At 42.4% G+C, this 22,304-nt stretch overlaps 1 protein-coding gene across 1 annotated transcript in view; it reads right to left on the reverse strand.

Annotated features, from left to right (window-relative positions):
- The window catches only part of rngtt (RNA guanylyltransferase and 5'-phosphatase), a 48,441-nt gene that overhangs the window by 1,994 nt on the left and 24,143 nt on the right, over nucleotides 1-22,304 (reverse strand). Inside the window, exons 12-15 of the mRNA XM_085937457.1 lie at nucleotides 13,304-13,372; nucleotides 10,820-10,920; nucleotides 6,535-6,601; nucleotides 1,220-1,343 (exon numbers count right to left, since the gene is read on the reverse strand). Of these exons, the coding sequence (XP_085793583.1) occupies nucleotides 1,220-1,343; nucleotides 6,535-6,601; nucleotides 10,820-10,920; nucleotides 13,304-13,372 (361 nt within the window). The remainder of the gene's footprint in view (nucleotides 1-1,219; nucleotides 1,344-6,534; nucleotides 6,602-10,819; nucleotides 10,921-13,303; nucleotides 13,373-22,304) is intronic.

Raw genomic sequence — 22,304 nt, forward strand, 5'->3', positions numbered from 1 at the left:
CCTTCATCAAAAGCTCTTCTTTGGGATTTGTTCCAGTTTTGTTTCGGCATAACAAGAGGTTGACTTCTGGAGAAGTGACTTGTTTCACTTCGCAACAAAATAACACACACACACACAAACACACACACACACACACACACACACACACACACACACACAAAACATACAAGGAGCAGTGTTCCTCGCTTTAATCAAACATGCATTGGAGTGGAAAGAGATTTGAAAGACATTCATGCCATTCTGGATTGCTTAAAACTAAAAGGCTAATTACTGGCATACAGAGTAAAAGAGGTATAAATGTCAGTCCAAATTTTATATGGCAAGTCTTGTACATGAAGTAGTGGATGGTGTATCGTTTAGTCTATTAAGATTATTGTAACAATTCTACAACAATTATCTATTTTGTCTACTTTGGTGTAAATAGAAAGGGCCAGGTTGTTAGAAACTGAATTTTTCTTTTAATAGCTGGCAAAATAGACTAGGCTAATCATTTTAAGCTAACTACTTATTCCTGACATTGTAGCTTGTGCACGTGTTTTACAATTTGTGCTGAAAGACATCCTGCTAGTTGAACAGGAACAGACTTGTTCATAAAGATGTCAAACGTGGTTGCAGCTAAGCAAATGCTGATGACTACTGTAATGGCTGTAATGGCCTGCCCATTATTAGATGGAGCGGGGAGAATTGCAGCCCTATCGCTCTTAAGATAAAAGCTGCTTTTGCCTACAAGTTCTTACATCAGCACACCGTGCAGACAGAAGACATAATATTCAATAAGGCCTGCTTTCTTATCTTCTTCAATCAAGTCATTCTTTCAATGTATCAGTACGTACTGTCATGTGTGAGAACGGTAAAGTCAGCACTTGGATACTTTCAGTGTGGCAAGAATAAGCGATGAAGGATGGACGAAGGAGAAGGGTTGGCTGTGAATGTGTGTTCAGTGGACCACTGCTGAGCTTTGACATTCAACCAGAAAATACTGAATCTGTTCAGGTGAATGAAAATGAACAATGTTGAAGGACAATATTGTGACTTCAATCAGACTACTGAGGATTGGATTAAGACCTTTCAAACCACAGACAGACTTCCATACTCAATGAATCTTATAAGTAAAACAGAACATCACAATTTGGACTTAGCTTTTGTGCTTTCTTAGATGTTATTTTACAGAACAGCTGCTCACTTAGCAAGCCTTCAAGTGCGAACCAAGATAACTCACCCATTGCTGTGTCGTAGGAGTTGGGGAAGCTCTTGTCTATCCTCTGCCTCATGAACACCCAGCTATTGTTGGCAAAGTTGCACTCAATGATCTTGTTGTCGTACAGTTTGAGCTCTTTCGTGATCTGCGCGTAAGACAGACGACACAGTTGCTTTTTACTTTCACAGGTCAGGGAGGACAATATTGAAATACTCTTGTTATGACTTGCCATTTATACCTATTAGCCCGTTGCATTCTGCGTCTGGCTTCGAGGACAAGGCGTCATCTGACTGTGATAAATGTAATTCGCCAACTCAATGACAGTGGTGTTAAAACCACATTAAATACTCATTACCATAAAATATTATATTGGCGCAGGCAACCGCTATTCAACTTTGAGAAACTGAGTGCTCATGGGCTGGCAGCTACAATTCAGCAAGCGAGTACACATCTAGTTCAAAATGTCTCAATTATAGCCTTTAAATTTTGTCACAATTCTAGCCTTTAAATTTTACATTTGAAAACCTGACTGGCTATGACAGCACATAAAAGTGTTTTGGTGAAATAAGAAAAACTGCGCCGCTTAAGACTTCAATTTTCAAAGCTGTATAAGGAAGCACCACGCAACAGGTATTGTCACATTCTCAACCATGATGACAGCATTGACCACCTCCATGAAGGCATGTGCCCACCTTCATGAAGGTCAAACACTCCGACGCATGAAAACAACATCCAGTCAGTTGCCTGGCTACACGAAGCAATTGTGTGAAGGCGAGATGGTATCTGCCCGATCGGCTGAGCAGGACGAAACTCTCAAGCAATGCCAGGGACATTGACTCGTACATTGATGAGACCAGAGAGAATGCAGGACAGAATTTCACATAATTAGCTTTTTTTTTTAACCTCAGGTTCGAATCACAATGGCTCCCATGATTCATTCACTAGCTGATCCATTTTAAGCCCTTGAAACAGAGCCCTGTCAACGTCGCTGTCACATCTCATCTTTCTTAGACTATCTTATCTCGTGCTTGCTTAGCATAGAAGTGTTTTTATGATACCTCTTCATCCTGCCTGAAGAACTCCGTCACAAATAGAGCTATTGTATTGTAGAGGCCATCTTGCCATGTAGGGATTTTGCTTAGTTTTTAAGAGGCAATCTTTAATGCATAATCAAACAAAACAGACTTCTCAGTTGTGGCACTATTTAATGCGCTTGGATGATGCAACAAACAAACAAACAAACAAACAAACAAACAAACAAACAAACAAACAAACAAACAACAGATGAGCTCTCCATCATGTGCCACTCAGAGATTTGATATGAGCAACGAAACATCCATCGATCCATCCATCTTCTTCCGCTTATCCGGGGTCGGGTTGCGGGGGCAGCAGCTTTAGGAGGGACTCCCAGACTTCCCTCTCCCCAGCCACTTCATCCAGCTAATCCCGGGGGATCCCAAGACGTTCCCAGGCCAGCTGAGACAAATTGAGACCTTTGCCTTTTGGCCCAGCTCTCTCTTCACCACGACGGACCGGTACAGAGTCCACATTACTGCCGAACAAGACCCCAAGATACTTGAACTCCTCCACTTCGGGCAGGATCTCATCCCCGATCCGGAGAGGGCATTCCATCCTTTTCCGACAGAGGACCTTGGACTTGGATTTGGAGGTGCTGACCCTCAGCGACAAAACATGGCCATTCAAAATTGTAGGTGGATTTTTTTTTTTTTGATGGCATACTAAAATAATTATCTTTGTCATGGTGACTAACTCACTTCAAAACTATCAGTCTACAAAGGGAACACAATGCCAACAAAGACCATGGAACAGCATGTTGTCCAGGTTCGCAGTGAACACTGACATTCAGCAAAAGTCACGCAAAGGAAAAACAGCCAAGAAAGCAATGGAGTTTAGCCAGAACCTAGAATTCTACACGAGGCCTTCGTCCTTCATGGAGTGTGGAGCATCTGGGCTAACAGCGGGGGCGCCAAAAATATCACACAGGAAGCAAGGATGAGCGTGACGGAGGAAGATGGAGCTTGCATTCTCCATCTTCCTCCACAGAGCCAAGTTCCATCAATTGTGGTTTGGATATACAAATTAACAAGGCTCAATAAAAGGTTCACAGCTAGCAAGCTTTGGCTGTTGCTTGCGTTAGGTTGTGTATTTTATAAGTAGGTGATAAGGGGTGATTTTTTTAAATATAAAAAGATAAACTGAGCCCTACATGAGCAAGCACTTGGGAGTAGCCATAAGGAAAGACTCCCTTGAATGAAGAACAGAACCAAAGCCCTGTGGGGTTGACGATGCTTTCCGAAAGCTCTGCACAGCATGCTGGGCACAAGTGAAGGGCAGTACAGGCAGGCTACAGCCTGAGTCTTTTCCGGCTAGCACAGCCAACATGGCTGACACTTTTTCTACAACCCCTGGTGCTTAGTCTGTCCAGACCTGTCTTTTATGGCAGCACATTGGAGAGCTTGGCAGGCAATTTTTTTTTGTGTGTGTGTGTGTTGGGGGAGGGGGGGGGGGGAGGGGGCTGCTGTTGCATTACAGCAGATCATAAAGTGGGTGTGCATCATCAAAAGAGGAATCATATTTCAGAGGGGAGTTTAGAAGCGGGATTTAATTTGTATTGGGCTCTCACTGGACATGGAAATTCAAAGAGGAAGTTTATTACAAATATTGAAGTGGAAACTTGACTTGTGTGACTTGTTATTGTTTGCATTACATTTAAATGCTATGACCAAACAATTAGTGACTTATTGGCCCCTTAATTGGGTCGTGGGTGATGCCATAATGCTTGCAATTCATCAAGTTTGGATGGGCTTTGATTGGCAATGCCCGCTAAAACGATGTCTGCAATTGCTTCGTTTGCTCCATTGAATCAACAAATATCACAACAAATAGTGTACTTTGTGCTGCAAATGTGCAATATCTGCTTATTGCAGAGAACATTTCCAAGCAATAATAATTCAGGTCCTGTATGAAAAATATGCTGTTCAACAAGAAATTCAAAGTCAAACTCTCGAAACGTCATCAGAAAGAATAAAGAGATCCTCTTATATTGATTTCTGATGACAAGGTCTGTCAGCCAACACCCAGATTATTAAAGTTTAATTGAGCTGCTGCGCTCATTGGTTATATATCGATCAAATTCAGTTAAAATGGGCAGCCAATGGGCTTCAGAAAATGTGTAACAGGAAATGGAGTAGAACCAAAGTAGGAGCAGTATGAATCATTAGAAAGAATAATAATTTACACAACTTTCTGAACACTCATTAGCATAGGCGAGGCAATGCATGTCAAAAGTATGACCAAGATGGCAGTAAGTCAGCTCTAATACGATTATCATATTTCATATTTCTTCCTAGTAGCCGGGGCATTTGCTAAAATGCAGAAGGGTCCAAATGTTGAAGAGAGATAAGGCATTTATTACCGTATTTTCCGGACTATAAGGCACACCTAAAACCCTCAAAATTTCTCAAAAGCCGACAGTGCGCCTTATAGTCCGGTGCACCTTATATATCGACCAAATTCCTAAATTTAAACTGGCCTGAAGCATTGTGTCATGAAATCAATCATAAGTGGCCCGCTGAAGACTATGAATCATGAATCAAAAAGACTATGGATCATTATTAAGTAATTTGTTGCGTCTGAAGTTGAAATAAAAAAGATAAAATGGAGAATGATTTGATTTGGATTAAAAATCTGACATGTTGCATTAATGGTGCACCTTATAGTCCAGTGCGCCTTATATAAGGACAAAGTTTTAAAATGAGCCATTCATTGAAGGTGCGCCTTTTAGTCAGGTGCGCCTTATAGTCCGGAAAATACGGTACATTATATCGTGTGAATATAAATACTAGAGTATTTCAAAATGTTTCATACACAGTATTAAACTCTAGACGTGTGTGGTCTGCTTAAAAGATGGAACTTAAAATTAGAGGCAGGCACAGAGATGACTGGGAAGTTAATGACTGTCTACATAACGTAAGATCCTCTCTCTATCGTTTGAATATCCACGAGTGAGGAGTACGGTTAATGAAGTCCGGTATGAAAAAATAAGACCTCTATTAGAATGGAGGCTTTTGTTTGAGGAAAAATTTCGTCTGAAGAAATCACATGCTTCAATGTTCTGCTCTTGAATTAGCATAATTCATGTGTCTCTTGACTTAAAATCCTCTCTAAACAACAAGAGCCAGAAAGCCAACAAAAAGTTTGCACGGCAGCTTTTTTTCCCCTCCCTGATAAAGGCCGCCGAGGACAGATTCTTGGAAATCAGGCATACAGTGACGGGCAGGGCGTGGAGTAATAACTCAACTCTGAACCATGGACCAAATGGGTTTATATTCAACAGACAACATTTCTGAATTGCATTCTAATATTAAAGGTTCATTATGTTAGGTAAAAAGTAAAGTAGGGGCAAACACGAGGAGAAGACTTTTAGGGTGATATCTAATTTCAATTACAATTACTAGTGCCAATTAAATACATTAAATGGCATTACGTTCCTAATCATATGTTTCAGTGTTCAGAAGATGACGAATGGGAACATTTAATTAATGGTTTAAAGGTATCCATTTAAATTGAGAGCATGTTATGGCAAATTAAATCCATCATGAGGAAATGTCACTGACGTCATCTATGCCTTCAGGGAAATTAAGCATGCTACAATGCTTTCCGCCAGGAATTTGATGACAAACATTTTCCTAAAAATAGCAAATGACTGGTTCAATAAGGAAATAGTAAAGGCAGGAATTTATTAGTGGTTAACGTTTTGGCATGTTGAGAAGGTTGAGTTAAACAAACGAGGAAAACAAATGGCGTATTAAAATGTAATAAAGACAAACAAGTTAATTGAAAAAGAATACAGCCGTTGTCATATAAAGCTCAATTAAATGTCTTATTCTTTCTGCAGCTAATTACAACTTGCCAAGTGATTCCATGATTATAAATCTGATAATGAAACGGCACTCTATGCGCTCTGCTAAGGATTTTGAAATCTAAACTGAAAAAACAAGAAAACACACAGAATTTACCAGGTTAGCCCTTTAAGGGCACACATTCAACACATTTATGCTGCAGTTTGCACAGTATTTGTGTCTGAAAATTTTTGGGGGGGAGGACTGGAACAGATTATCGACATTTCAATTAATTTCAATGGGAAGATATTATTTGATGGGGTAAACTAAGTTTACAAGCTTTGTCACGGAACAAACTAAGTACTGCTGTAGGTTGTATTTCACAACAAATTGGCAGTTTAATAAGCTGCATGCTGTGTCTATTAAACAACATCAAAAGCAGTGGAATTAATCAAAAGCAACACTTTCTCTCACCTTCATCTTTGCAAAGGGCCGATCGTAGTTGCCGACATAAAGCAAGCCGACAGTCTGAGGCAGCAGCCTGCAAAGACAAAACGGACCATAGTTAACACCACGCAAAGGATCCGGCGCATGAGTATCTTGAGTGGTGCGAAGATATCATCACGCTGCTTCCATTTTGCAGCGAGTAACAGAATGGCAGGGAATGTGATATTGCACCCTAGTGAGCCCTTCTGTCTCCGTGAGCAGCTTGAGGTGCAGAGAGAAAACGACAATCGTCCACAATCCAAGACCGAGGCCATGATAAAATCAGAGGAAAACGTACAGAATAGAAAACAAGATTCCGCGTATTGCGTACGAAGTGAAACTGCGAGCCATCGCCGTAGTTCATTTATACCTTGGCGAGTGTTATTTGCATCAATGCGAGTATAATGGAAGTGTCTGTGCAGTATTTGTGTCTTGTCTTCGAGATGGAGCCCAACAGATGTCTTAATCACACACTGCTCCAGTTCTCACCACCCTCCTTCATCAGCCTGTTATTTGCAGACACTCAAGCTCGATTAGGATCGAAGATTCAAGAGCAGGCTTCTGTTTTATTTTAGTTAACCATCGATGGAGCGGAAACAAATGGGGGGGGTATTGTGAATAAGTGATGGCTCAAACTACAGTGCGACTCTCCTTCGAAGGCTGAGAAGAAATAAGAGACCGTCAGTCCACCCCCCACCCCCCTTCTGTGTAATAATAGCAAACACGGAGAGGAAGGACGGACATTAAAAGAGCTAAATGGCCCTGCTGCAGTAATGGACCTATGCATCTGTCCTTTCTTGTCATTGCTCTATTAATACAACTGAATCAGAAATTTGTTGCAGAAAAAACAAGAATGGCTCATTCTAGTGCACCTCAACGAACATAATATTACTTCGAGTTAGAGTGAAATAAATGACATCAGACTTCCTTTAAAATCCTGATTGGAATGGAATATTAAGCTGTTGCTACTGGTGCAGGGGAAAAAAGCAACTTAATATTTGAAGAAAAGCACACAACTATCTAAAGGCCAAGGCCCGGACTTGAAGCTTCAACATTCAAAGGTAAAATACACAATTTTAATGCAGTGCAGTCCATCCTTATTTTATGACATCTCTATCAAACAAGGGAGCTTTTTAGTCTGATAGATTTGTGGTGAAAGAAAAAAAATAAAGCACACTCAAGATTAAAACATTTTGTTAAAACCTTGAAAACATCAGATTTGTATTCATTTTTTAGTAGCTAAGCAGCTCTAACAACTCCGTGGATGACGGTGAGAAAAAAGGCAAGGTCAGCAGCTTTTTATGGTATATAAAACTTTAAACAAGCCACCCCAAGCTCGAATAAATTAGGAGAACACCCAAGGCAAACTTAAATACCGTAATTTTCTGACTATAAGTCGCTCCGGAGTATAAGTCGCACCAGCCATAAAACGCACAATAAAGTGAAAAAAAACATATATAAGTCGCACCGGAGTATAAGTCGCACTTTTGGGGCAAATTTATTTGTTAAAATCCAACACCAAAACCAGACATGAACCAACAACAACAGGCTAAATGATACGGTATGCTAACGTGACATATACACAAACGAGGAGCTGAGAACGGGTCTGACGTAACATTCAGAGTTATTCAAGTAAGTATTACATAAATAACACGTTTATCAAACCATCTGTGTCACTCCAATTCATTAAATCCATCGATCGTGCTTTATGTAAACAATGCCGCGTATGTGCCGCATATTCTCACGTTGGACCCGTTGTAAGTTGCATTTCAAATTTTTCCACAGACCCATATAACAATATATAAAGTATATTTCAAATAATATCATATTAAAACAATATTATCAAACCATCTGTCACTCCAAATCATTAAATCCATCGATCAAATTCCTCGTCCTTTATGTCAACAACGCCGCGCGTGCGCTGCAGAGCTCTAGTATATAACTATATTGTAGCGTTAACAAAGTACCAGGAAAGACGTGGGTTTGGTAAACGACTCTTTATTTAACAAAACAAGAGTTCAACGAGCCAACAACTACTGAACTTCCAGCCACGGAGGTGGAAGAGAGCTCCATAAATAGGACCGGGCGTGCGTAAAAGCCATGTCCGAGCCCCATCCACCGTCCCCGGACAGCCACCCGGCCGAGCGCCGGCCCCCGACTTCCATCCACGGAGGTGAAAGAGAGCTCCCGTCGAGAAGGACCGGGCGTGCGTAAAAGCCATAATACTTTTTCAAACCTTCTGTGTCACTCGAAATCATTAAATCCTTCAAACTCTTCGTGCTCCGTGTCACTTACAAACAAATCCGCTAATGATGCCGGTAGTACGTGGGGCCCTTCGTCATTTTCGTCATCCCGTGATCGAATCCTTTGCCCTTTATGTAAACAACCGCTGCGCGGCACGGGTGACGTCACTTGCAGTTCAAATTACAGTAATCCCTTGCTACATCGCGGTTCGTTTATCGCGGTTTCATTACATGGCGGATTTTTGAATTTTGAAAATTTGGGAAAAAATTCACGTATAAGTCGCCCCCCCGCCCAAACTATGACAAAAACCGTCCGAAAATTACGGTCCCAAAAAACAACAAAGTTGTTAATGTTGATGAGGTTATGCGGAGGGTGGATCCGTTACACAAGTATGGATTGAGATGCTATAATGTCACCCAAGTTGCCCTACAATCAAGCAAATGGTAACAAGAAGCCTCTTATGAGCCAGTTAACCAGATCCATTTTCCATTTTGAAAACACTGCACACACATTGCACATTGATGTAACTGTTAGTCATGGCCTCCATAGACAAAACGTCGCTGGATGGATTTATCCATTGGTTCACGCAAAACTTGGGGGACTTGCTGGATTCCAGTTTGAATAGTGGCTGCTTTGCATTTGCTTCCCTTACATGCATCCATTCCTCCTGCTATAAAAAAAATAAGAGCCTGCCTTTGTGCCAGCGTATAGATGACGACAAAGCCTGCAAGGCAGGACGTGCTCAAGGATTGATTGTGTGGGCTGACGAAAACACAACTGTTAACGCCTCGTGTGTCACTCTGTCTCTATGTTTCGCTCAGATGGTAACTGAGGAAAGACTTGAAAGTCCAAGATGGAGCCAGGTCTGATGAGGGCGTCTGCCAATGAATTGCTCTTTTGGGCGAAGTATCACGACTCTCTCGCAAAAACAATTGCGCTCTGTGTTCTCCTGTGCTCAGGACACACGATTTTACTTTGATGCGCAACGAGCAGCTAATCTGTTGACAATGAATAATGGCAGGGCTCAGTGAGGTCACCTGGCTCTCAGAGAAGGCGGCTGCGTGACAGTCAAGTCTTCCGCGATGGGACCGTGTGAGGGCACTCACACATTGTGGCACAGCCAAGCGCGGAGCACAGTGACCAGACACACAGGAGAGAACAAAAAAAGAAACCCCCCCGCCAGCTATTATTTGTCTAATCATGGCTAGACACAGCTGGACTTTCCGCGCACTATATAACCTAATAAAATGCCAACATGTGATAATTATGTACATCCAAAAGTAGAGTTGATTTGTCAGAATTTATTTAAATTTTACTACTCCTCAAGGATGTTTAGAATGAGATTGAAATGTTATTTATTTACTTATTTCTTACTTTTATTTATTATTTATTACTGATTTTATTACTTCTGTATTAAATTGATGTACTCTTATTTCTGCAAGCACAACGTTGGTAAATCTGGAAAAACAAAGTACTTTTTTCAGCCTACAATATCAACGTGGAAGAAGAGAGGAATGATTCTACTACAGATAATTTGTAAACACAGTAGAAACTCAAATTCAGGTTATTACAACAAAATTATATTTTCCACTTCCAATTTACAACATTTCTATTAATGCATACAAGAAACATGGAAAGCCTCTAATCACCTGCAAGGGAATTATTGCCTTTTGCAGCACAGGAAAGTATTTTTAATGGCGGGTGGGGGACTCAAAGATAAGCACCAGTGCACCTGAATAATTCATTTTGCAGAGAATGATGACCACAAAATAAGAGAAAACGTGAAGGGTAGCCGTGCTCTGTGCACTTAAATCTTTGTAAAAGCAACTATTCGGTGAGAATACCGTAAAACGAAGGAATTCTGCGCACTATCGCCGTGGAATTGTTCCCCAAGGCGATGGGAAAAAAAAGATGGTGGGGGTTAAGTGTGAGAAACAGACACAGGGAAGATTAATGACAATTCAATTTCTGATCAATGGAAGGCAAAACATAAAACGTGATCTATAGTGTACGCTAGTGTCTTACATACCCTTCTCCTCCGACTTTTGTGATCTTGAGGCGAAAGTCCACCGAATTGAGGTTTGGGGGCTTCCATTTCAAGATGTCATCACACCTGCCGGGCTTGTACCTCTGCCAACATAAGACAACATGATTGGTTGAATAAATATATAGTGGACAATATCATAAAACTGCAGAGTTGTATCAGAACATAACACAAAAGTTGAACATCTTTTCAGACATCTTGAATGTACTTCAGCAGCCTTGCCTTCACATCCTTGATTATTTGCATGTGTGACATTTAGGGGGGATATGATGAGCAGCGGAATAATGAGAAATGTAAAGGCACTGTGGGTGGAGGCGGGATGAGATGATCAGATTCTATCACTGTCAGGTTGCCCGGTAACAAAAGTATACTCAGAGGAAAGATGTCTGGAAAACAGACAGGATTTCTCAGGAGATCCTGCTGCTAGGAATGGCGCTAGCAATATGAAGTCCAAGGAAATCTTATGTGTCATCGTAACTAACTGCAGGCAAATACAAACACTTTAAGATCCTGAGAAAATAGACCCTATGTGGCCTATAAATAGCATGTTTTGCTGACACCTATTACATCATAGCTGACAGTCTATGATTTTCTTTCAAACCAATCGCGGTGGAATTTAAATTAAAGCTGTTTTAATGACACGTTTTATTTTGGTTAAAAGGTTTGGAAAGTGCTTAAAATTGTTAACCACTGTGTTATGTGTTACATATTAGAAGTAATAAAATGCATGTGTAATTTTGTTCTGTTCATTTGTTGTTATGTTGATTGTTCAATTAGAATATGCATAGATTAGAATACATATGCAGTTATGTAAATCCAACCTAATTCCCATTACAAGCTTTAGTTTCCCGGGCATTTTGCACCTCGGTGCAAAACAGAAGATGGCACATGCATGAGGGACAATTGCACCATTAAATCAATTCCTAAGCAGCATTATGTCAGTGTGGATGGATATGTGCCACGTAAACAACCTTAACATAGTTGACTCAATTTTGTGGTCAGACAGACAATGAATAAAACAACAACAAAAAACAACAACTACAGTAAATCCCATATTGTCGGCGTGACTAAACCATAGCCCCTTTTCCTTGAAGTAACTATGTGGAGACAGATAACATCGGGAGGGGGGCAGTGACTATAGTAGAAGCTGGAGAGTGCAGCAAACAGAGAAGGTGACAAGCTATGGAATGGCTGCAGATCAGAGAATTGTTGCCCCCTTTCAAGTCCTGAAATAGCTTGCCTCTATTTGATCCTTTACAGTCCATATTTGCGCAGTATGAGACAGAGAGCGCTTTAGTTTTCACTTGCAGGACAGAGGGAGGGAAAAAACAAGAAAAAAAAAACGTTGTGGGGCAAGCTTTGCAACTGAATTGTACTGCTTGTCCTGTAAAATATTATTTACAAATAAATGTCAAATGCTTACTTGGAAATCTGATGAATTAGTCCCTCCGTGTCAATCAATAAACCACGTGTTGAAGCAAAAGGTCAGACAAATAAATGCATTTTAATGAGGGGATTTATTGAGTGAGACAAGATTGTGTTTCCTAATGTACATTGGCAGAAACCCTCCGATCCGAGGCTGCAATATGATTTGGACTAGACCAGCTATTTACACTCAAATTCTAGATTTTTCTGTTTTTCAAAGGCTGACTCTGACATTTATTGCTGATACCAAAAAAAAAAGAAAAAAACTTGAAGCAGGTGCAGCTGTAGTGTTTGCAACAGCTTCCTCTATTTGCCAGACTTGATCAATCAAAATCCACTGAACCGTCAGTGAAAATAAGCCCTCAAATCAATAACTGGCAGCATAAAAGTCCCACCACTGTTCTTTTTAGGATTGAGCGTAGTTTGTAAATTCAATACGGTGCAAGAGAAATAGCAACTGTTTCATCTTGTGGCCTGTCCACTGCCCTTGGTTTCCACTCAATAATATTTTTTTTTTTTTAATTTTCAGATAAAAACTGCGCACAGTCATTATAGGCAAGGGACTATTTTGAGCATTTTTTAAATTTATCATGATTTATGGAATCCATCACAGTTTAGTATTAATATGTTAACAAACGTCACAGGCGATGAACAATGTTGTGTTTATATCATGCGGTGATTTCACACTCGACACTTTATTCATTTAGTTTTGACACCATGATGGATATAATCATTGCAACTGAAACCAAATGGCAACTTGCTTGGATCATAAAGAAAATCATTTGAGCTGATAAATAATGCAACAAAACAAACGTGTTTTCACTGAACTGAAACTGACCTAGGTCAAAAAAGGGAGGTAGCCGTGAGACCAAGAATTAGGTTTAATTACTGTAAATGCAAAAAATGTAAACTGTGGGCTGGTGTTACTGTGAATATGTGATGGAATTGTTGTTTTGATTTATTTATAATAACAGATGGTAAGAATAACAAGGCAAAATTAGTGCAGCCGCATTATCATCCAACTCTCGAGTGCGTCTTACTTACCCCGCATGGCTGGAAAATGAGGCCATCAACTTCGTGGCTGACCTGGGATGTAAAACTGCCTTCCAAGAGCTAAGACGTAAAAACAATAAAAAGATAAATCAGTCTGACTTCTCCACAACAAAGGAAACAAAAGGTTTTTTTGGGGAACTTGTGAAAGAGCCAGCATTCTGAGAAAACTGATCTATGGGCACTTCATCTTTATAAATGACAAACCTTGACAGATAACCGATGACTTATGAAGGCAAAGAATGTATTTCAATCCTTTTGCAAAGCAGAGAAAAATGAATCTATGTATGAAGACACTAGCAGCCTCTGGGAAAGCCATAATATTGTACAATAACATTATCTGAAACGTGAAGCATAAACACAGCATAGCGTTATAAAGCTCCAGAAAAAAATTCTGAAACACAGAAGAGTGAAAACAGGAATGAGGAAAATGACTTTGCAAACTACAGTTGAATAACTAATATTTTGGGTGATGAAATGACCATTTATTTATTTATTTATTTATTTATTTATTTTTATTTAACCTTTATTTACCCAGGCAAACAATTAAGAACAAGTTCTTATTTACAACTGCGGCCTGACCCAAAGAACAATGGCACTTTGAGGGGGATGGGAGATAGATAGATAGATAGATAGATAGATAGATAGATAGATAGATAGATAGATAGATAGATAGATAGATAGATAGATAGATAGATAGATAGATAGATAGATAGATAGATAGATAGATAGATAGACAGACAGACAGACAGACAGGCAGGCAGGCAGGCAGGCAGGCAGGCAGGCAGGCAGGCAGGCAGGCAGGCAGGCAGGCAGGCAGGCAGGCAGACAGACAGACAGACAGACAGACAGACAGACAGAGAGAGAGAGAAAGAAAAAAATAAATAAATGTTCCAATCAATTGTTTTACTAGCCAGGAAGAAAAAAAAAAAAGGATATGAAGTTCATGATGACACTGTGTGACAAATGTTAGGGATAAATTAGAAATCTGAAACAGTATTACGACCAGCAGTGGTATGAGGAGAAGCGTACTGCTGCTGGAAGGGGGATAGAAAATCAATCTCAAACAGTATCATATGCCTTGGAAAAGTCTCGCCTGTAATGTGAAATGAAACAGCCACTCCAATATATGATTGCACATTATGAGACAGCTTCCGATAAAATCCCCTTTAAAGGGCAAACAATAAATGCTGCATAACAACTCGAACAAAAAGGGGAGACTATTACAAAACATGTACCGTATTTTTCGGAGTATAAATCGTGTTTTTTTTCATAGTTTGGGTGGGGGGGCGACTTATACTCAGGAGCGATTTCTGTGTGAAATTATTCACAAATTTTTATTTGATCATTAACACATTACTTACTTACTAGTATAGTTGATCACTTCACATGTTATTTTCACTTTAAATTGAAAAGTTTTATTTAGAATGTTATTTATTTTTTTAATTTGGGAAAAAAAATCCGTGATGTAGTGAAACCGCGATAAACGAACTGCGATGTAGCAAGGGATTACTGTAATTTGAACTGCAACTGATGAGGTCAGCGGCGCAGCGCACACGTGGCATTGTTTAGATAAAGGACAAAGGATTCGATCAATGGATTTAATGACTTGGAGTGACAGAGATAGTTTGATAAAATTGTTGTTTATAATTATATGGGACTGTGGAATAATTTGAACTGTAACTGACGACGAATCCGACGTCAGCGGCGCGGCGCACACGCGGCGGTGTTTGCAAAAAGAATTCGATCGATGGATTTAATGATTTGGAGTGACACAGATGGTTTGATAATATTGTCCTTTATATAATAGTTATTTGATAGATAGTTTCTATATCGTTATTTGGGCCTGTGGAATAATTTGAACTGCAACTGAGGACGAGTCTGGCGTCAGCGGTGCGGCGCACACGCGGCGTTATTTGCATAAAGGACGAAGAATTTGATCGATGGATTTAATGATTTGGAGTGACACAAATGGTTTGATAAAGGTGTTATTTATGTTATAGTTATTTGGATAACTGATAATGTTACGTCAGGCCTGTTCTCAGTTCCTCATTTGTGTTTATGTCACGTTAGCATACTTAGATTTGGAGTGACACAAATGGTTTGATAAAGGTGTTATTTATGTTATAGTTATTTGGATAACTGATAATGTTACGTCAGGCCCGTTCTCAGTTCCTCATTTGTGTTTATGTCACGTTAGCATACCGTATCGTTTAGCCTGTTGTTGCTGGTTCATGTCTGTTCTTGGTGTTGGATTTTGTCAAATAAATTTCCCCCAAAATGCGACTTGTACTCCGGTGCGACATATATGTTTTTTTTCCCTTTTATTCCCCATTTTGTGGCTGATGCGACTTATACTCCGAAGCGACTTTTAGTCTGAAAAATATGGTATAAATAATATTAGAGTTGATTTTAATGACATACTCACCAATGTGGAAATTCTGTTTTTATGTATTCAAGATGACAGAAAAGGTTTAGACAACCAGGAAATTGCTTTGATCAATAAACAAGAAATGAATTAGTCCACACAGCAGCAGGTATCATGTCTAACCTCTGGGCGATCATAATCAGTTAAGGCAGACGGAAAACTACGAGAGATGACACCTCGAGCAAGGCACCTGATATTTAACCAGGATATCAACCGGTGGCATCTCCTTTACTAGCTACAAACTCAAAAAGATTGCTTCTTTACTCACAACGACTCAATAACTGAATAATGAAGCATGTAATCAAAACAAAAAAGACAACATTAACATAAATAAATCAGCATGCCTCCACTCTTGTACATGGCTGACATTTGAATCAAGGAAGCGTGGAGTCATCGAGAGCACGTGGATCAGTGGTTTCATCAGATAAAGAGAGACACTTAACATGCAGGAGAAGACGGATCATCATCCATCCTGTCTCTGAATCAAGCCAGCCAAACTAATAACCTCAGTCGCAAGAACCACAAATCATGGCATAATGTAACCACATTTGGATTTAATGTATTCCTGACAAATCATGTCCTTTCTCATCAAAGACAAAAGATGAGGTTCTATGGCGGGGAGGTGACTACATAGAAATGCTTTAAAGAGATTTTTAGATTACAGAAAATGAAGACTGTGACCTGCCACATACACTTAAACGGCAACTCAATTATGTTTGCTCTCTTGTGAATTTGTAGAAGCCACATTGGCGCTCTTGAGACTGATGAATAAATCACAAGTGATCACAGCAAACTTGACAATCACGCTGACACGGAGAAGGCAAGAGAGGCAGACTCAAAAGAAATGCCGTCTTTGTGCGGGACTGGCAAGTGGGCGGTAAGATCTCGGGGTTCCATTTCACTTCTCTTGCCATCTTAACACACCCACCCACCACTTTTGCTCCACACGGTGAACTTGGATGGAAAGAAGAGGAAAAGCAAAACTTCCACTCAAACACCAAGCTTCTTCAAAGGATTAAGTGGAGAAGGGGGGCAGTGGAACTGCTTTTACGCTAAAGCTCTTTGGGAAGAAAAAAAAGAAGCAGTGAGCACGATAGAAGGGGGCCGTAGGTGTGGTTAAACCACAACAAAGCCCCCATTAAGAAATCAATCTTTCATTTTACACTTCACATTTTTTGTTTGTCATGTTTGCCTTTTCTGGTAACACTTCTAATTCCATCATTTAATTTTCCAAATTTAGTTACCAACTAGTTACCAACAGTGGAGATTTCTCAGAAGACCCCTCATGACGAAAAATACAAATGGACCTAGTTTTCCCTCGCCCGGATGCGGGTCACCGGGGCCCCCCTCTGGAGCTAGGCATGGAGGTGGATGGGGCTCAAAGGCAAGCGCCTGGTGGCCGGGCCTTCACCCATGGGGCTCGGCCGGGCATAGCCCGCAGAAAACGTGGGTCGCCCTTCCCATGGGCTGACCACCTGTAGGAGGGGCCAAAGGGGTCAAGTGCAAAGTGAGTTGGGCAGCGGCCAAAGGCGGGGAGAACCTTGGCGGTCCAATCCCCGGCTGCAGAGGCTGGCTCTAGGGAAATGGAATGTCACCTCTCTGGCTGGAAAGGAGCCCGAGCTAGTGTGTGAGGCAGAAAAGTTCCTACTAGACATAGTCGGACTTGCCTCCACACATAGTTTGGGCTCTGGCACAAGCCCTCTCGAGAGGGGCTGGACTCTCTTTCACCTTGGAGTTGCCCACGGTGCGAGGCGTCGAGCAGGTGTGGGCATACTTAATGCCCCCCGGCTGGGCGCCTGTACATTGAGGTTCACCCCGGTGAACGAGAGGGTAGCCTCCCTCCGCCTTCGGGAGGGGGGACGGGTCCTGACTGTTGTTTGTGTCTATGCACCGAATGGCAGCTCAGAGTACCCACCCTTCTTGGAGTCCCTGGAGGAGGTGCTGGAGAGCACTCCTTCTGGGGACTCTATCCTTCTACTGGGTGACTTCAATGCTCAGGTGGGCAGTGACAGTGAGACCTGGAAGGGCGTGATTGGGAGGAACGCCCCTACCGATCTGAACCCGAGCGGTGTTCTATTGTTGGACTTTTGTGCTCAACGGATTTTCTATAATGAACACCATGTTCAAGCATAAGGGTGTCCATGTGTGCACTTGGCACCAGGACACCCTAGGCCGCGGTTCGATGATCGACTTTGTAGTCATGTCATCGGATTTGCGGCTGCATGTTTTGAACACTCGGGTGAAGAGAGGGGCGGAGCTGTCAACTGATCACCACCTGGTGGTGGGTTGGCTCCGATGGTGGGGAAAGATGCCGGTCTGACCTGGCAGACCCAAACGCTCTGTGAGCGTCTGCTGGGAACGTCTGGCAAAGTCCCCTGTCAGGAAGAGCTTCAACTCCCACCTCCGGCAGAGCTTTTCCCACGTCCTGGGGGAGGCGGAGGACATTGAGTCCGAGTGGTCCATGTTCCGCGCCTCCATTGTTGAGGCAGCCGACCGGAGCTATGGCCGTAAGGTCGTTGGGGCCTGTCGTGGCAGCATTCCCTGCTGGTGGACACCGGCGGTAAGGGATGCCGTCAAGCTGAAGGAGTCCTATCGGGCTGTTTTGGCCTGCGGGACTCCGGAGGCAGCTGACAGGTACCGGATGGGCCAAGCGGAACGTGGTTTCGGCGGTTGCTGAAGCAAAAACCCGGGCGTGGGAGGAGTTTGGCGAGGCCATGTAGAATTACTTCCGGACAGCTTTGAAGAAATTCTGGTCCACCATCCGGCGGGGAGGGGGAAGCAGTGCACGGTCAACACTGTTTACAGTGGAGATGGTGTGCTGCTGACCTTGACTCGGGACGTCTTGAGTCGGTGGGGAGAATACTTCAAAGACCTCCTCAATTCCACCGACTCCATTGTGGAAGCAGGGCCTGGAGACTCTGAGGCGGACTGTCCAATCTCTGGGGACGAAGTCACTGAGGTAGTTAAAAAACTCCTCTGTGGCAGGGCCCCAGGGGTGGATGAGATCCGCCCGGAGTTCTTAAAGGCTCTGGATGTTGTGGGGCTGTCATGGCTGTCGCGTCTCTACAGCATTGCGTGAACATCGGGGACGGTGCCTCTGGATTGGCAGACTGGGGTGGTGGTTCCCCTCTTTAAGAAGAGGGACCGGAGGGTGTGTTCCAATTACAGGGGAATCACACTCCTCAGCCTCCTTGGTAAAGTCTATTCAGGGGTGCTGGAGAGGAGGGTCCGTCGGGAGGTCAAACCTCGGATTCAGGAGGAGCAGTGTGGCTTTTGTCCTGGCCGCGGAACAGTGGACCAGCTCTACAGCCTCGGCAGAATCCTCGAGGGTGCATGGGAGTTCGCCCAACCAGTCCACATGTGTTTTGTGGACTTGGAGAAGGCGTTCGACCGTGTCCCTCAGGAGATTCTGTGGTGGGTGCTTCGGGAGTACCGGGTACCGAGCCAACTGATAAGGGCGGTTCGGTCCCTGTATCACCGATGCCAGAGTTTGGTCTGCATTTTCGGCTGTAAGTGGGATTCGTTCCCAGTGAGGGTTGGACTCCGCCAAGACTGCCCTTTGTCACCGATTCTGCGCAGACGAGGCATTGAGGGGTCCGGTTTGGGGACCTCAGCATCGCGTCTCTGCTTTTTGCAGATGACGTGGTGCTGTTGGCTTCTACGGGCCGTAATCTCCAGCTCTCACTGGAGCAGTTCGCAGCCGAGTGTGAAACGGTCTGGAAGAGGGTCAGCACCTCCAAATCCGAGTCCATGGTCCTCGGTCGGAAAAGGGTGGAATGCCCTCTCCGGATCGGGGATGAGATCCTGCCCCAAGTGAAGGAGTTCAAGTATCGAGTGAGGGCAGGATAGAGCGCGAGATTAACAGGCGGATTGGTGCAGCGTCGGCAGTAATGCGGACTCTGTACCGGTCCGTCGTGGTGAAGAGAGAGCTGAGCCAAAAGGCAAAGCTCTCGATTTACCGGTCAATCTATGCTCCTACCCTCACCTATGGTCACGAACTATGGGTCGTGACCGAAAGAACGAGATCCAGGATACAAGCGGCCGAAATGAGTTTCCTCCGCAGGGTGTCCGGGCTCTCCCTTAGAGATAGGGTGAGGAGCTCAGTCATCCGGAAGAGACTCGGAGTAGTGCCGCTGCTCCTCCACGTTAAGAGGAGCCAGATTAGGTGGCTCGGGCATCTCATCAGGATGCCTCCTGGACGCCTCCCTGGGGAGTTGTTCCGGGCATGTCCCACCGGTAGGAGACCCCGGGGACGACCCAGGATGCGCTGGAGAGACTATGTCTCTCGGGTGGCCTGGTAACGCCTTGGGATTCCCCGGGATGAGCTGGATGAAGTGGCTGGGGAAAGGGAAGTCTGGGAGTCCCTCCTAAAGCTGCTGCCCCCACGACCTGACACCGCATAAGCGGAAGAAGATGGATGGGTGCACAGAATTACCGTAGTTTTTTGGACTAAAAGTCGCTCCGGAATATAAGTCGTATCAGCCATAAAATGCACAATAAAAGGAAAAAAACATATAAGTCGCACCGGAGTATAACTCACATTTTGGGGCGAATTTATTTGACAAAATCCAACACCAAGAACAGACATGAACCAGCAACAACAGGCTAAACGATACGGCATGCTAACGTGACATAAACACAAACAAGGAGCTGAGAACGGGCCTGACGTAACATTAACAGTTATCCAAATAACTATAACATAAATGACACCTTTAACAAACCATCTGTGTCACTCCAAATCATTAAATCCATCGATCGAATTCTTCGTCCTTTATGTAAACAACGACTCGTCGTCAGTTGCAGTCCAAATTATTCCACAGGCCCATATAATTATAAACAACAATTTTATCAAACTATCTAAGTCACTCCAAGTCATTAATCGAATCCTTCGTCCTTTATGTAAACAACGCTGCGTGTGCGCTGCGCTGCTGACGTCGCACTAATCGTCAGTTGCAGTTCAAATTACAGTAATGCCTTGCTACATCGCGGTTCGTTTATCGGGGTTTCACTACATCGCGGATTTTTTTCCCAAATTAAAAAAAAAAATGTAAACAAACTTTTAGATTGAGGGATTATGGCACAAATGTTGCCCAATCGTCAGCAGAAGGCAGGGAGTGCTCACACAATTACAGTGCATACACGTGTACCTTTTTATTAAAAAAATTGTTATCATAATAATAAGAACACTAAAAAAACATTTAAGAGTGTTATACCTTGCTATAGAAAACTCGTTATAATAATAAAACAGTTCTGAAAACATATTTACAGAATATACACTTGTACCTTGTTATTAAAACTGTAAAATTAATAAAAGCTGTTTTAAAACGATATTTACAGTATGTGTTAAGAATTCTCCATGTTATTTATGTTATTCAGCCGTGCTTTGGTTTGAGGTAGGGTGCTTTATTTTGAAGGCCATTTTCAGATGATACCATTTCAAATCATTAAATCTCCTGACTATGGAAGTCAATGAATGGAACTCATTGTCAGTGAGGCTCCAATTATTCCACAGCCATAGTGCACCCTCATGCGGTTTAAAGTGAAAATAACATGTGAAGTGATCAACTATACTAGTAAGTAATGTGTTAATTTTCAAGTAAAAATATGTAAATAATTTCACATATAAGTCGCTCCTCAGTATAAATCGCCCCCCTGCCCAAACTATGAAAAAAAAGCGACTTATAGTCCGAAAAATACGGTACGTGCTTTTTATTTGGGTCTTTGTAAAGGATCGCAATCTAGATGCCATTTACCTCCAGTACTAGTCAATCCTCCTCAAGATTTTTTAATAGCCAATCAAAGCGGGATCACTGCATTAAACTCTACTGCCCCTACAGGGATGTATTTCAAAGGCTAATTTTCTGTGCCCTAGATGCACACACGTCAACTTCTACAATGTGGTTTCTATTCCTCGGGTCCTTGTGTTGTCGTGTCCTTGTGCTGTCTGTTCCTCTTCTGCTCAGGGGTGGCTTGTGTGTGGGGGGTTGAATCAAAGGCGGCGAGGATGGATTGATATTCCAGTCAAGCGACAGGGCGGTTGTTGCTCGAAGCTACTCTCGGGCTTATTGTGAATGGCCCTGCAGATCCAGTGTAGTTGTTTGTTAAATAAAAACTGTTATGCAGTCTGTAAAAGTCGGTAGCCATTTCCTTTGATGAATACTTTCGGAATAAATTCAGCACATATAGTCTTGCGCACCAATTTTTGTGGCAGGGAAGAAAAAAGGGGAAAATTTGCATCATGGGAATAATAAACCAATCATAGAAATCACAAAAATATAACTGCTATTGCTGATGAGACATGGAGTATTCACCTTTTCTCCCCGGTGGATGCATAATAATTTATGTTTGTGCTTCATTAACTGTGTTATGTCCTTCTGTGAATGGGTGCAGATATTAAATTCACGTGAAGAGCTGTGTTTGTTATATGACTGTAAGGTCTTGCCACAGGTCTTGCTTTTTCATCTCCTCTAGCAAAAGGCTTGACAGCACAAGTGTGAGGTCAGTGAAGTCACGAGGAAGCTGCAGACAGATCACACTCAGGTAATGAGACATGCCAGAAAGGGGTAA

This window comes from Syngnathus leptorhynchus, chromosome 18 (assembly GCF_054491065.1).
Source record: "Syngnathus leptorhynchus isolate UIUO chromosome 18, UIUO_Slep, whole genome shotgun sequence".
NCBI lineage: Eukaryota > Metazoa > Chordata > Actinopteri > Syngnathiformes > Syngnathidae > Syngnathus > Syngnathus leptorhynchus.